Source organism: Fundulus heteroclitus, chromosome 20 (assembly GCF_011125445.2).
Source record: "Fundulus heteroclitus isolate FHET01 chromosome 20, MU-UCD_Fhet_4.1, whole genome shotgun sequence".
NCBI lineage: Eukaryota > Metazoa > Chordata > Actinopteri > Cyprinodontiformes > Fundulidae > Fundulus > Fundulus heteroclitus.
In genome coordinates, this window is record NC_046380.1 from 43,482,252 (window position 1) to 43,495,249 (window position 12,998).

General features: G+C 43.2%; 1 protein-coding gene across 1 annotated transcript in view; it reads right to left on the reverse strand.

Annotated features, from left to right (window-relative positions):
• Window positions 1-12,998, reverse strand: part of LOC110367401 (calcium/calmodulin-dependent protein kinase type 1D) — a 112,589-nt gene that overhangs the window by 19,725 nt on the left and 79,866 nt on the right. The window contains exon 8 of the mRNA XM_036151301.1: window positions 1,485-1,597. Within this exon, the coding sequence (XP_036007194.1) occupies window positions 1,485-1,597 (113 nt within the window). The remainder of the gene's footprint in view (window positions 1-1,484; window positions 1,598-12,998) is intronic.

Genomic DNA, 12,998 nt, shown 5'->3' on the forward strand with positions numbered 1-12,998 from the left:
CCTTGGATAACAACCATTTGAATTACATGTGTTATAGCTACCATTTGAGTTTGAATGATCTACTATTAAAATTATAATAGCAAATAATAATTAATACTCATAATCAAACAGGTTTCTGGCATAGCACCATGATTTTTGAATCAGATCTGCAGTGATCAACCACTTTTGTTTTGTCTTTTGTTAATCTTTGTATGTAAATAGTTCCTTAGCTTAGTTTCTTTTTATCTTCATTTTGCTTAGTAGTTTAGTTAAATTTCACTAGCCTAGTAGAGAGGATTTGTTAATCGAAATATAGTGTTAATTCAGATAAACAGCATTCATAGTAATGTTCTCTTGATGTTCATTTTATTTCTGTTATTAAATTTTTGAACTTGAAAGGAAGTTGTCACTCCTTTATTCTATGTGTGTGCAGAGTTTGCTGTTAAAAGATCGCTAGTGCTCAAATTCATCCCTTTCAACCATTGTCTTGATATCAGCTTAAGAGCTGATTATCACCAGACAATACTTAACACAGAGAATTGTTTATGAAACATTAAATAACGTTAAACAGTGTATAAGTGCACAACATATGCAACACCTTGAAGGATGAGTGGTTGAGGTAAGAAGGGGGCTTAGAGCAGATTGGCTGGATTACAAGTGCATAATGAGACGGTCTGGGAAAACGTGAGTTTTCCAGTCTGAATTTTTATGTAGCCTCCAGGTTAAAGTGAGAGTTCCCGTTTGTACACACATTTTATGTAAATTTTCTATCTGATTAACTCTTTGAGTAATTTGGGGGTCAAGGGAACATACCATAACACAGTAGAGATTGCCAACGAAATTGGTTTGCACTATTTTAACATACTGTATATAAATTAACTGCTGAAAATATTGGTTTCATAATTTTTATGTTGAAAAAAATATTTCAAAGTGTTTCTGCTGTCTGAATTTGTTATTTTGTTTTTGTTTTTGTTTTGTATTTTTATTTTAATCTTTTAAATACCGTAATGTTTATATTGCTTTATATTTTAGTTGGTCCAGTTGCAGTTTTTTAAATATTAAGTGGGATGATATGATTAGTTACCAAGTACTTGAGTAGCCTTCTTACTGAATACTTTTTTACTCTTACCTGTGTAATTTTTTGGCTAACTACTTTTTACTTTTATTTGAGTAAAAATATGTTCAAGTAGTGCTACTTTTACTTGAGTACAATTTTTGGCTACTGTACCCATCTCTGGTTATAACCTTTTTCATTGCACTATTTGCTAAAACAAATTGATTAAGAGATACTTAAATGACAGTTACTCTTACAAAAATGTAACTAAATTCATGTGTGCTAAAATGTTTCTTTGAGATGTTCTAAGATATATTTTTCACTTTTAAAGCTATTAAAGCTGCAGCCATCAGAGATTGGTTTAAGTCCAGTTTTCAAAAAAAAGTTTACTATTGATTCTTACCATTTTAGGCAGAGACATGAGTGAAAACTAAATAGTTTCTTCTCTTACCTGACTCAGAGATGTCATCCCAGAAAGGAGAATGGAAGGCATATTCAGCCTTCATGATCTTTGAAAACAGGCGGGTCTCATTCTCTTCGAAGAATGGAGGATAGCCACAGAGCCTGCAGAAAATAGATTTAAAAATGTCAAATCTGCCTTTGTAGCTTTGTGTTTCTGATCTATTTTGGATTATAAAGTCCAAATAGGTATGTAGACTATTTATTTTCAATGTGTCTGAACTAAAGCTGTGTTGAATCTGATTGTTATGAGTTGGAATTGGTTAGATTAAAGGTCTGTTTCTAATGTCCTTGAATATGGAGGGCCAATCCTGCCATAATTCAAAATACATACAGAAATAAATGAAGGAAGTAATAATATAAAATTGCTTGAAAAAGTAGCTAATAATATGAATTTGTGTGCCATTAAATGTGACAAAATAACAAAAAGAAGATATTTTTTCAACAATTGATAAATTATTCATCTAAAAATATATATTTTAACTTCCACTTTTATTTGTACTTTTCTTCTTGCTTTTACGCTGACTTATTTTTAACCCACTTATTTTCTTTTATACATTTTTCTTGCCCCTTATGACGAGTAACATTAATGGATTTCGTGTTCCCTCGCCCGGACGCGGGTCACCGGGGCCCCACTCTGAAGCCAGGCCTGGAGGTGGGGCACGTTGGCGAGCGTCTGGCGGCTGGGCTCAGCCCGGTGACATGGGTCCCCCTTCCGATGGGCTCACCACTTATGGGAGGGGCCAAAGGGGTCGGGTAAGTTGTGCAATGGGTGGCAGTAGAGGGTGGGGGCCCTGGCGTTCTGATCCTCTGCTGCAGAAGCTGGCTCTTGGGACGTGGAATGTCACCCCTCTGGTGGGGAAGGACCCTGAGCTAGTGCACGAGTTTGAGAGGTTCCGACTAGAGATAGTCGGACTCACCTCGACGCATGGCTCTGGAACCAGTCTCCTTGAGAGGGGCTGGACATTCTTCCACAATGGAGTTGCCCCCGATGAGAGGCGCCGAGCTGGGGTGGGCATACTTGTTGCCCCCCATCTCGGTGCCTGTACGTTGGGGTTCTCCCCGGTGAAAGAGGGGGTGGCCTCCCTCCACATTCGTGTGTGTGTGTGTGGGGGGGTTCTGACTGTTGTTTGCACTTATGCGCCAAACGGCAGTTCAGATTACCCACCCTTTTTTGAGTCCTTGGAAGGGGTACTGAAGACTCCCTTGTTTTGCTGGAGGACTTCAATGCTCACGTGGGTAATGACAGTGGGACCTGGAGGGGCGTGGTTGGGAGGAACGGCCCACTTGATCTGAACTCGAGTGGTGTTCTGTTGTTGGACTTCTGTGCTCGTCATGGATTGTCCATCACAAACACCATGTTCAAGCATAAGGGTATCCATATATGCTCTTGGCACAAGGACACACTAGGCCGTAGTTCAATAATTAACTTTGTTGTTGTTTCATCTGATCTGCGGCCGCATGTCTTGGACACTCGGGTGAAGAGAGGGGCGGAGCTCTCCACCGACCACTCCCTGGTGGTGACTTGGCTCCGATGGTGGGGGAGGAAGCCGGTCAGACCGGGCAGGCCCAAACGTATTGTGAGGGTTTGCTGGGAACGTCTGGCAGAGTCCCCTGTGAGACGGAGCTTTAACTCCCACCTCTGGGAGAGCTTTCAACACGTCCCGAGGGAAGCGGGGGACATTGAGTCTGAATGGACCATGTTCCCCGCCTCTATTGTTGAGGCGGCTAGTCGGTGCATATTGCGGTAACCCTCGAACACGCTGGTGGACACCAGCGGTGAGGGAAGCCGTCAAGCTGAAAAAGGAGTCCCATCTGGCTTTTTTGGCTTGTGGGACTTCGGAAGTAGCTGATGTGTACCGGCAGTCGAAGCGGCAGGCGGCTCGGCTGGTCGGGCGTGGGAAGAGTTCGAAGAGGCCATGGAGAAAGACTTCCGTATGGCTTTGAAGCGATTCTGGTCCACTATCCGGCGTCTCAGAAGGGGGAAGCAGTGCAGTACCAAGACTGTTTATAGTGGGGGTGGTGTGCTGCTGACCTCGACTCGAGACGTCGTTCTTCGGTGGGCAGAATACTTCCAAGACCTCCTTAATCCCACCAACATGTCTTTCCTTGCGGAAGCAGAGCCTGAGGACTCTGGGTCAGGTTGTCCCATCTCTGGTGCTGAGGTTGCCGAGGTTGTTAAAAAGCTCCTCGGTGGCAAGGCCCCGGGGGTGGATGAGATTCGCCTTAAGGCTCTGGATGTTGTGGGGCTGTCTTGGTTAACGCGGCTCTGCAGCATTGCGTGGACATCAGGGGCAGTTCCCCTGTATTGGCAGACTGGGGTGGTGGTCCCCCTATTTAAAAAGGGGACCGGAGGGTGTGTTCCAACTACAGAGGAATCAAACTCTTAAGCCCTCCTGGTAAGGTCTATTCAGGGGTTCTGGAAAGGAGGGTCCGTCGAATAGTCGAATCTCTGATACAGAAAGAGCAGTGTGGTTTTCGTCCTGGCGGTGGAACACTGGATCAGCTCTACACCCTCAGCAGGATCCTAGGGGGGGCATGGGAGTTTGCCCAACCAGTCTACATGTGCTTTGTGGATCTGGAGAAGGCATTCGACCGTGTCCCCCGAGGGATCCTGTGGGGGGTACTCTGGGAGTATGGAGTACCGTGCCCTTTAATAAGGGCTGTCAGGTCTCTGTATGACCGGTGTCAGAGTCTAGTCTGCATTGCCGGCAGTAAGTCGGACTCGTTTCCGGTGAGAGTTGGACTCCGCCAAGTTGCCCTTTGTCACCAATTCTGTTCATAACTTTTATAGACAGAATTTCTAGGCGCAGCCAAGGTGTTGAGGGGATCCGTTTTGGTGGCCTTAGGATTGCGTCTCTGCTATTCACGGATGACGTGGTCCTATTGGCTTCATCAGGGCGTGATCTACAGCTCTCAGTGGAGCGGTTTACAGCCGAGTGCGAAGCGGCCGGGATGAAAATCAGTGCCTCCAAATCCGAGACCATGGTCTTGAACCGGAAAAGGGTAGAGTGCCTCCTCCGGGTTGGGGAGGATGTACTGCCCCTAGTGGAGGAGTTCAAGTATCTTGGGGTCTTGTTCACGAATGAGGGGAAGATGGAGCGGGAGATCGACAGGCGGATTGGTGCAGCGTCTGCTCTGAAGCGGGCGCTGTACCGGTCCGTTGTGGTGAAGAGAGAGCTGAGCCAAAAGGCGAGGCTCTCGATTTACCGGTCAATCTACGTTCCTACCCACATCTATGGTCACGAGCTTTGGGTCGTGACCGAAAGAACGAGATCTCGGATACAAGCGGCCGAAATGAGTTTTCTCCGTAGTGTGTCTGGGCTCTCCCTTAGAGATAGGGTGAGGAGCTCAGTCATCCGGGGAGGACTCAGAGTAGAGCCGCTGCTCCTTCATGTCGAGAGGAGCCAGTTGAGGTGACGCCTAACTGGTGAGGTGTTCCGGGCACGTCCCACAGGGAGGAGGCCCAGGGGAAGACCCAGGACACGCTGGAGGGACTATGTCTCTCGGCTGGCCTGGGAACGCCTTGGGATTCCCCCGGAGGAGCTGGCCCAAGTGACTGGGGAGAGGGACGTCTGGGCCTCCCTACTGACGCTGCTACCCCTGCGACCCGACCCTGGATAAGCTGAAGAAAACGGATGGACGGACGGACATTTTTCTTGAAATCTTTATTTTGTGTTTGTGTGTTTATTGCAAGTGGGGGTTTTGGTTCCGTATTTCCACTGCAACCTTTTTTATTGTCATATTTATTCACACCAACATTTTTAAAAGATGTTTTTTTTGTTTCATACTGATTTACGCCACAACATTTTTAAAGCATGTTTTACTCCACCATAAATAATTATTTTTATTTTATTTTAACATCCTTCTATTTCTGAAACAATGATTTAATAAATAATAATAATGCATTTTATTTAAAAGGTACCTTTCTGGACACTCAATGTCACCATATAAAGGATAAAAACAGAATGTTGGAAACAAAGTCAAAACACAGAATAAAAAACATTTCAAAATACAAAGGCTTGGGCAGGGAAATTGGTATTAAAGAGAATAGGCAATCTTAAGCAGATGAGTTTTGAGTTGAGATTTAAAATGGAGAAGTGAGTCCGTGTTTCTAAGTAGGGGCGTTAGAGAGCTCCAGAGGCGGGGCAGAGTGGCTGAATGCTCTGCTCCCCATGGTGGTGAGACGGGCGGAAGGGACAGATAGGTGTAAGGCAGATGAGGATCTAAGAGCACTGGAGGGGGTGGGAACATGCAGAAGGCCTGACAGATATGGGGGGGGCAAGGTGGTGAAGGGCCTTGAATGTTACCATGAGAATTTTGGAATGAAAGCGGAACTGCACGGGGAGCCAGTGGAGCTGTCGGAGGAGCAGGGTGATGTGGTGGATAGAGGGAGTTCTTGTTATAATGCGAGCAGCTGAGTTCTGGACCAGTTGTAATTTATGGAGTGATTTTTGAGGAAGGCCAAAGAGGAAAAAGTTGCAGTAATCCACTCGGGAGGTGACGAGGCTGTGGACAATTATAGCAGCAGTGTGTGGGGTAAGGGAGGGACAGAGGTGGTTGATGTAAGCGGAAGTAGGCAGACCGGGTAATGTTATTGATATGGGATTTAAAAGATAGGGTGCTATCGAGGATGACACCCAGACTCTTAACCTGGGGGGAGGGAGAGATAGAGGAACCGTCAATAATAAGTGGGAAACTGTCGGTTTTGGAAAGAGTTGATTTAGTGCCAATGAGGAGAACCTCAGTCTTACTACTGTTTAATTGAAGGAAGTTGTTGGTGAACCAGGCTTTTATTTCACAGATGCAATCTGTGAGGGAGGTGGGGGGAAGAGAGGACGATGGTTGCCTGGTTAGGTAGAGCTGGGTATCATCGGCATAGTAGTGGAAGTGGATGTTAAATTTGCGGAAGATATTGCCAAGAGGAAGGATGTAGATGATGAAGAGGAGGAGCCCCAGGAAAGAGCCCTGGGGCACACCTGAGGTGACGGGGGAGGGGGTGGATTTGAGGGTCTTCAGTTGAATTAACTGAGTGCAGCCAGTGAAGTAGGAAGTCCAACGGAGTGTTAGTTATGCCAGTGGAAGAAAGCCTACTGAGGAGGGTGGTGTGACAGATGGTATCAAAAGCTGCAGTCAAGTCGAGGAGGATGAGGATGGTGAGTAGTAGATTTTGATGAGTGCTGTTTCAGTGCTATGGAGTGGCCGGAAACCAGACTGAAACTGTTCATACAGGCTGTTGGCAGATAGGTGAGAATGGAGCTGGGAGGCAACTTTTTTCAAGAATTTAGGAAATTCAATTTAATTCAATTTTATTTATATAGCGCCAAATCATGAAACATGTCATCTCAAGGCACTTTACAAAATCAAGTTCAATGATTTGATGATGGAAATGAAGGGTAAGTTGGAGATAGGAAGGATGTTGTTGAAGTTAATGGGTTGGACACCAAGTTTTTTCACAACTGGGGTGATGGCAGCAGTTTTGAGAGGTGTAGGGACAGCTCCAGTGGTGAGGGAGGTGCAGATGATTGCCGAAATGAGGGGGACTAGAGAGGGGAGGCAGGTTTTGACAAGTTGTGTTGGGAGGGGGTCCAATTGACAAGTGGATGGTTTGGATTTCCGGATGAGCTCTGTGATTTCCGAGACAGTGGGAAGATGGAAGGAGGAGAATGAGTGTGTAGGTGGGGGGAGATCTACTGAGGTGCTTAAATAAGGCTTTGATCCAAGGTTCCGGTGAATGTTCTTGATTTTTCCTGAGAAATATGACATGATGTCATTGCAGAAGGAGGTTGTGTGAGTCCTGGGGTTTGATAGTATTGTTGAGTACAGAGAAAAGTGACTTAGAGCTGTGTTGATTGGCAGTGATTAAGCTGGAGTGGTAGTGTGTTTTAGTGCTGGCAATGGAGTCCTTATAGTGAACGATGTGGTTATTGTACATGTCTTTGTGAATAGTGAGACCAGTTTTTTTATAAAGTCTTTAAAGTTGCCGCCCTTTGGCTTTCATGCATCAGAGATTGGGGGTGAACCAGGGGGAGGAGACGGAGAATGAAACAAATCTGTTTTTTAGTGGAGCAAGTGGGTTAAGAATATTATGAAGACCAATGTTGTAGTGAGAGACCAGATCATCAGGGGTGAACAGATTATTGAAGTCAAGTAGGCAGGAAGAGTGGATACTTGAAATGAGGGTGGAGGGATCAATGTTCTTTATGTTCCGAAAAAATATGAAGCGGGATGTTTTAGAGATAGAGAGAGTAAGATTCACTGCAAATGAGAGGAGAAAATGGTCTGCGCTGTCCAAAATCAAGCTGCGGCTGCGGTGCATTCTGGGAAAGCGGTCAGTCTGGAGAATGCACAAGACTGCTCTGATGCAATAGTTGTGAAGCTTTGCTGGTGACGCCGCCGCCCTCCCTCCTCTCCGGCAACCTTTTAACATTACCGGCTGCAGTCAGACAGACGAAGTGGAAAAAGAGGAAGTAAAAAAAATACGAAGTAGAAATGCACGGAGTGGAAAAAGAGGAGATAGGGGAAAAAAGTGCATACGAAAATCCTTTAGGTAAAAAAACAGTTAGAAGAGTTAGAGGCAGAAATAAATCATTGTTTCAGAAATAGAAGGATGTTAAAATAAAAATTAAAACCGCAAGCAGTGATGATCGGCCCTCGCAGCCAAGTGCCGCTCTGACCTATTGGCCACCGCGGGGGTTCGCGCACCTCCCACCGCCAGCCACAGCAGAAGCTGTCACGCATTTTCCTCGCCCGTCCACCATGCAATACACACGTACGCGTTGGGCAGCGCTCCCCCACGACTCACAAAAAATCTGGTGCAGATCGGTCGATGCAGCGAGGAGATACAGCCGTTGAATAATGATAATGCATTTGGCCACCGGACCGGAATAAAAAGTTTGGCGGGCCGGATTCGGCCCGCCCGACCTCTGGTTTAAACATTAGTATACCAATTTATATGAACCCAAAACGTTTCTAACTGTTTTTACCATTGAGTTTCCTCTGACTAATAATTAATTTATATGTTATTTATGTAATGTATTCACGACATGAATTCCTTGCTGTCCTAACAAAAGGCAGAACAACTATAACGTTACTTTCTATAATTATTACAGGTTCTGCTGAGATGTCAAATTCTGGAGAGTGCTTAGACACCCTGACACACAAATATGGATTAACTTCATTTCATGTGCACTCGTGAACTTGTTTTAGTTGATTTAGTTTTCTTGATGTACTGTAGAGCGTGATGAGGTCTGTTGTGGTATTGTGTGCACTGGATTGAGGGGACAGTTGGTGTTGTCTGTCAAACCCAATCTTCTTAAGCTGCAAATTCAGTGAAGTTACAAGATTTCTTGCAACCTCTCATATGGAACTAGTCTAAAAAATAAATTAATCATTTTATTGTAAATATAAAATACTTAAAAACAAGATATACATAGAGTATACAAATGTTTACAAATAATTATAAACATTGTTTTGCTTTGAGTCAAGCTCCAGAAAAATATTTTACAATTCTTTTTGAATCTTTATTGTGCTCCGCTCCGGCCTATTGGCCACCGCAGGGGTTCGCGCACCCACCGGGCAATACACACGAAGGCATTGGGCAGTGCTCCCCCACGACTCGCAAAAAATCTGGTGCAGATCAGTTGATGCAGCGATGCATTTGGCCACCGGAGGCAGTGGCGACCCACCAGCTCAAAATCTATGTATTGACATCTTAAAATGGTCTTATAGCTTAAAAGATCATCCTGTTTTGGTTGATTTTGTAGCCGAATAGAAGAGATGTTCTCAAAGCATTAAATAAGCCTTTTGACTTTTAAAATGTTGTCCTTTTAAGGTAATTTTAAGTTACTTTTCATTAAATTTGTCAATATCCTAAGGAAGTCTGGACATATGGCAGCGGCGTTTGAGGTTACTTCCCCACGCCACCACACTGCCCTGCTTTTGATTTTTTTGACAACCTTAAAATATAAAATTTTTAAACAGTTTTCATGCATCTGTGAAGTTTTGTGAGTTTTTGAATATGATAAAGCCCCCAAAAAGGCCCCTCTTTAGGGTGGCAGATTAATAATAACTAGAATCGTTCAACTTCTGAAGAAGTTGAAGAAGGCGCACGCCTGGTGGTGCGCATAACCGTCAAAGGCAAAGCTTTCTTAGTTCCTTGGTCATAGGCTCTCATTGCTTGGGGATTTTAAATCAAATCTTCTGAATGAAAAGGATTTGTCTTCATCAAAACCTGCTGATCGGGAAAACTTTGTGTCTGCAGAGATGCAAACTGCGTATATCGATCTGAGACAGCTAATGAGCTAATTGGCGACAGCCGACAGTCAACGTTTGCCATTCATTTGCTATGGTAGTCCTAAACCACTACTGACGTAATACACTTTTTGGCTCATTAGCAGGCGCAATATGGAGTTTTCAGCTCTGCAGCATCTCACATAAAAAAACGACAAAGTTTTCCTGAACGGTAGGTTTTGATGAAAAGCAGCACAAACGTTAATTTTAACGGCACAAACCTGCACAAACGAAGCACTAAAAAAAGTAGCCCAGTTTGATCGGATTCGAAGCAAAATGGGGAGATGGTGAACTCTGGATGACCTTAACAAATATTCTTTAATATCTTTAAAACCAAAACAGCACAAACGCTAATTTTAACGGCACAAACGAAGCACTAACCATTCCGTCTATTTAACTGAGTTTTTTTCTGTGGGTGGGGTGTCAGCTTCACGCAGCTCTTTACCGGCGCTGCAGCGGAGGAGAGATTGCGCTGCTGTTAGGCTTTTACTGCCATCCCTCTAGACTTCCATAGGCCATTGACAAATTTAATGAAAAGTAACTTAAAATTATCCTTAAAAGACAAAATGTTGAAAAATCAAAGGGCTTATTTAACGCTTTGAGAACATATCTTGTATTCGGCCACAAAATCAACAATAGTAAAATGATCTTTTAAGCTTATAAGACCATTTTTAAGATGCCAATACGTGTAGCATATAGCTCAGTGGCGTAGCCTAGCCACCGCATTTCTACCATAATATAAAACCGACATTAAATAAACGACTCACCATCACGTAGTTGCAAGGAAAACACCCAATGGAACCCTTCTTCTGGGATAATGGACTTGATTCAACAATATCCTTAAGTAATTTAGGAAAAACGGCAGCACAGCACTGCAAGCAATAGCAGCAACAAGACGGAGGAGTTCACCTCTGACCCGGAACTCAAAGAGTACTGCTTGTTGTCTGCTCTGAATAATACACAGCGCCACTCGTGGACAGTATAGGTACTGCAGGAACGAAGTACGTCTTTTTCAGTAATCATTGTTGAATGATGATAATGCATTTGGCTGCCGCGTTTGACACCTCTGCTCTATACCATAATAATAAATGATTGTGGTCTAAAACCAGGTGTTTCAGTTTCATTGTCCAACCCCTGTAGATGACTTATTTTCTAGCGATGATTTCTGTCACGAGGACATAATGCAGTGTTGTGCTGGCAGCCATCCCAACTAATAAAAATAAGATTTAAGATTAAAATAGTACATTATAGTAGTAAAATAAATACAATTATTGTGGTTTAAGGACAAGTTTGGTACCTGCATTAAGGTTAATTTCAAAAGGTACTAGTCATTTTCAGACTAAAAAACATTCTAAAAAGATGTTCTAATTCAGTGAATATGACTGGATATTTAAACAGAAAATAATAATGAAATTAATTATTCTTTCAACTAGAAGTTTTTGAGTATGACTAAAATTCGAGGCAGTGAAGGAGGGTAACTGATAAGTGATGGCTGATGGTGGAGAGCTTGCAGGCCTGGCTTCGGTGGAGAAGCAGCAAACAACTGTGGCAGGAAATGTGACTTTCATTTCAATGCAATGCAATGAAAAACTGGAGAACAGTAGAAATCAGCAGAGTGAGAAAAACTGGCCCTGATGTCCTCCAGTAGCCTAAGCCTGATTGTAGGATGTCCCTGAACTCTCGTTACATTACAAAGTTTACAATAATAAGGAGAGCCAGCGAAATGCTTAAGGCAGGATTATACAGGAAAAGGAGGAGATTAAGTATAAATATAAGATAAATTAATAAACAATACATAAAATACTTTAATGTTTTCTTAAAACGTCTGAATACAAACTGTCCCAAAACATGTTAAATAAATTCCTTTATCATCATTCATTTATACCAGTTGTTCAAGTTATTTAATTGTTACTTGTAAAAAAAAAAAATTATTATTGTAAATTAGAAATGTCCCATGCTCCTGAATGCACCATAGCTTTCTGACGCTCGCGAACACATCACACTGGTCTGAGAACGCAGCGCAGAGTAGAGGCACGTTTCTGCTTAAGACAAAGCTTTGCCGTTTGTAAAACTCATGTCGGCTGGCACGGTTTATTGTTCTGTGTGAATGACAAGAGACCACAACAAATGAGCCTGCTAATGAGCCAAAAGCCAACAGGAGAAGGTCTGCATCGAAGCAGCATGGAAAATTGGTGTTATTAAAACATGATTAAATACTTCAATGTAGCATGAAAAAATAAAATATGTGAATAAAAAAGTTAAAGGCATGAGGTGAACTGTATTGATTTAAATTGAAAAATCGTTTTTTAAAGCCAAAGGGAAATGAAATATTGGGTGAAAATGTAATTCTCTAAAATTGGCACAGCTTGGATTCGAACTTTCGATCTTCTGCTTTGCAGCCCGACACCTAACCCACTCGACCAAAACACCAGTGTCGTGCTCAGCCGAGCATTATTGAGAGTTAAGAAGTGTTTTTTGCGAATTCTGTTCCAACTGTAAGTCGAAACGGCGTCAAGTACAAAAAGCCCTGATCGCGGCGTCGAGATGCACGTTTTGATATATAGTTTGTGGGGGTACAGCCTACGGTTCGGGCTGTATTAACGGTGACGGAATATTAATAAATAACTAGAAACGTTCAACTTCTGAAGAAGTTGAAGAAGGCGCCCGCCTGGTGGTGCGCGTAACCGTCAAAGGCAAAGCTTCCGAGTTCCTTGGTCGTAGGCTTTTATCACTTGGGGATTTTAAATCAAATCTTCTGAGTGTGAAAAGGATTTGTCTTCGTCAAAACCAGCCGACAGGAGAAGGTCTGCATTCAAGCAGCATGGAAAATTGGTGTTATTAAAACATGATTAAATACTTCAATGTAGCATGAAAAAATGAAATATGTGAATAAAAATGATAAAGGCATTACAAACTACTAAAGGAAGTACAAACTCTGTGAAGCAGAAGTTGGTGAGACCTTCCTAGAGCTACTTCCGGTTAGCAACATGCTAAGCGTTAGCCGCTAACATGGTTGTGTCCATAGACATAATATAAGAGTAGACCCCGCATTGACTGTCGCTGCGCAGGAATTACGGGCGCCACCTTGGGGCGGTCAACTTGATACCTAATCCTGCTGATTCAAGCTGACACACTAATGATGCCTCAGCACTGTGCGGCTCATTTTTGTTTAAATCGAGGGATTATTTATGTCAGGGCTCGAGGGATAACTTTT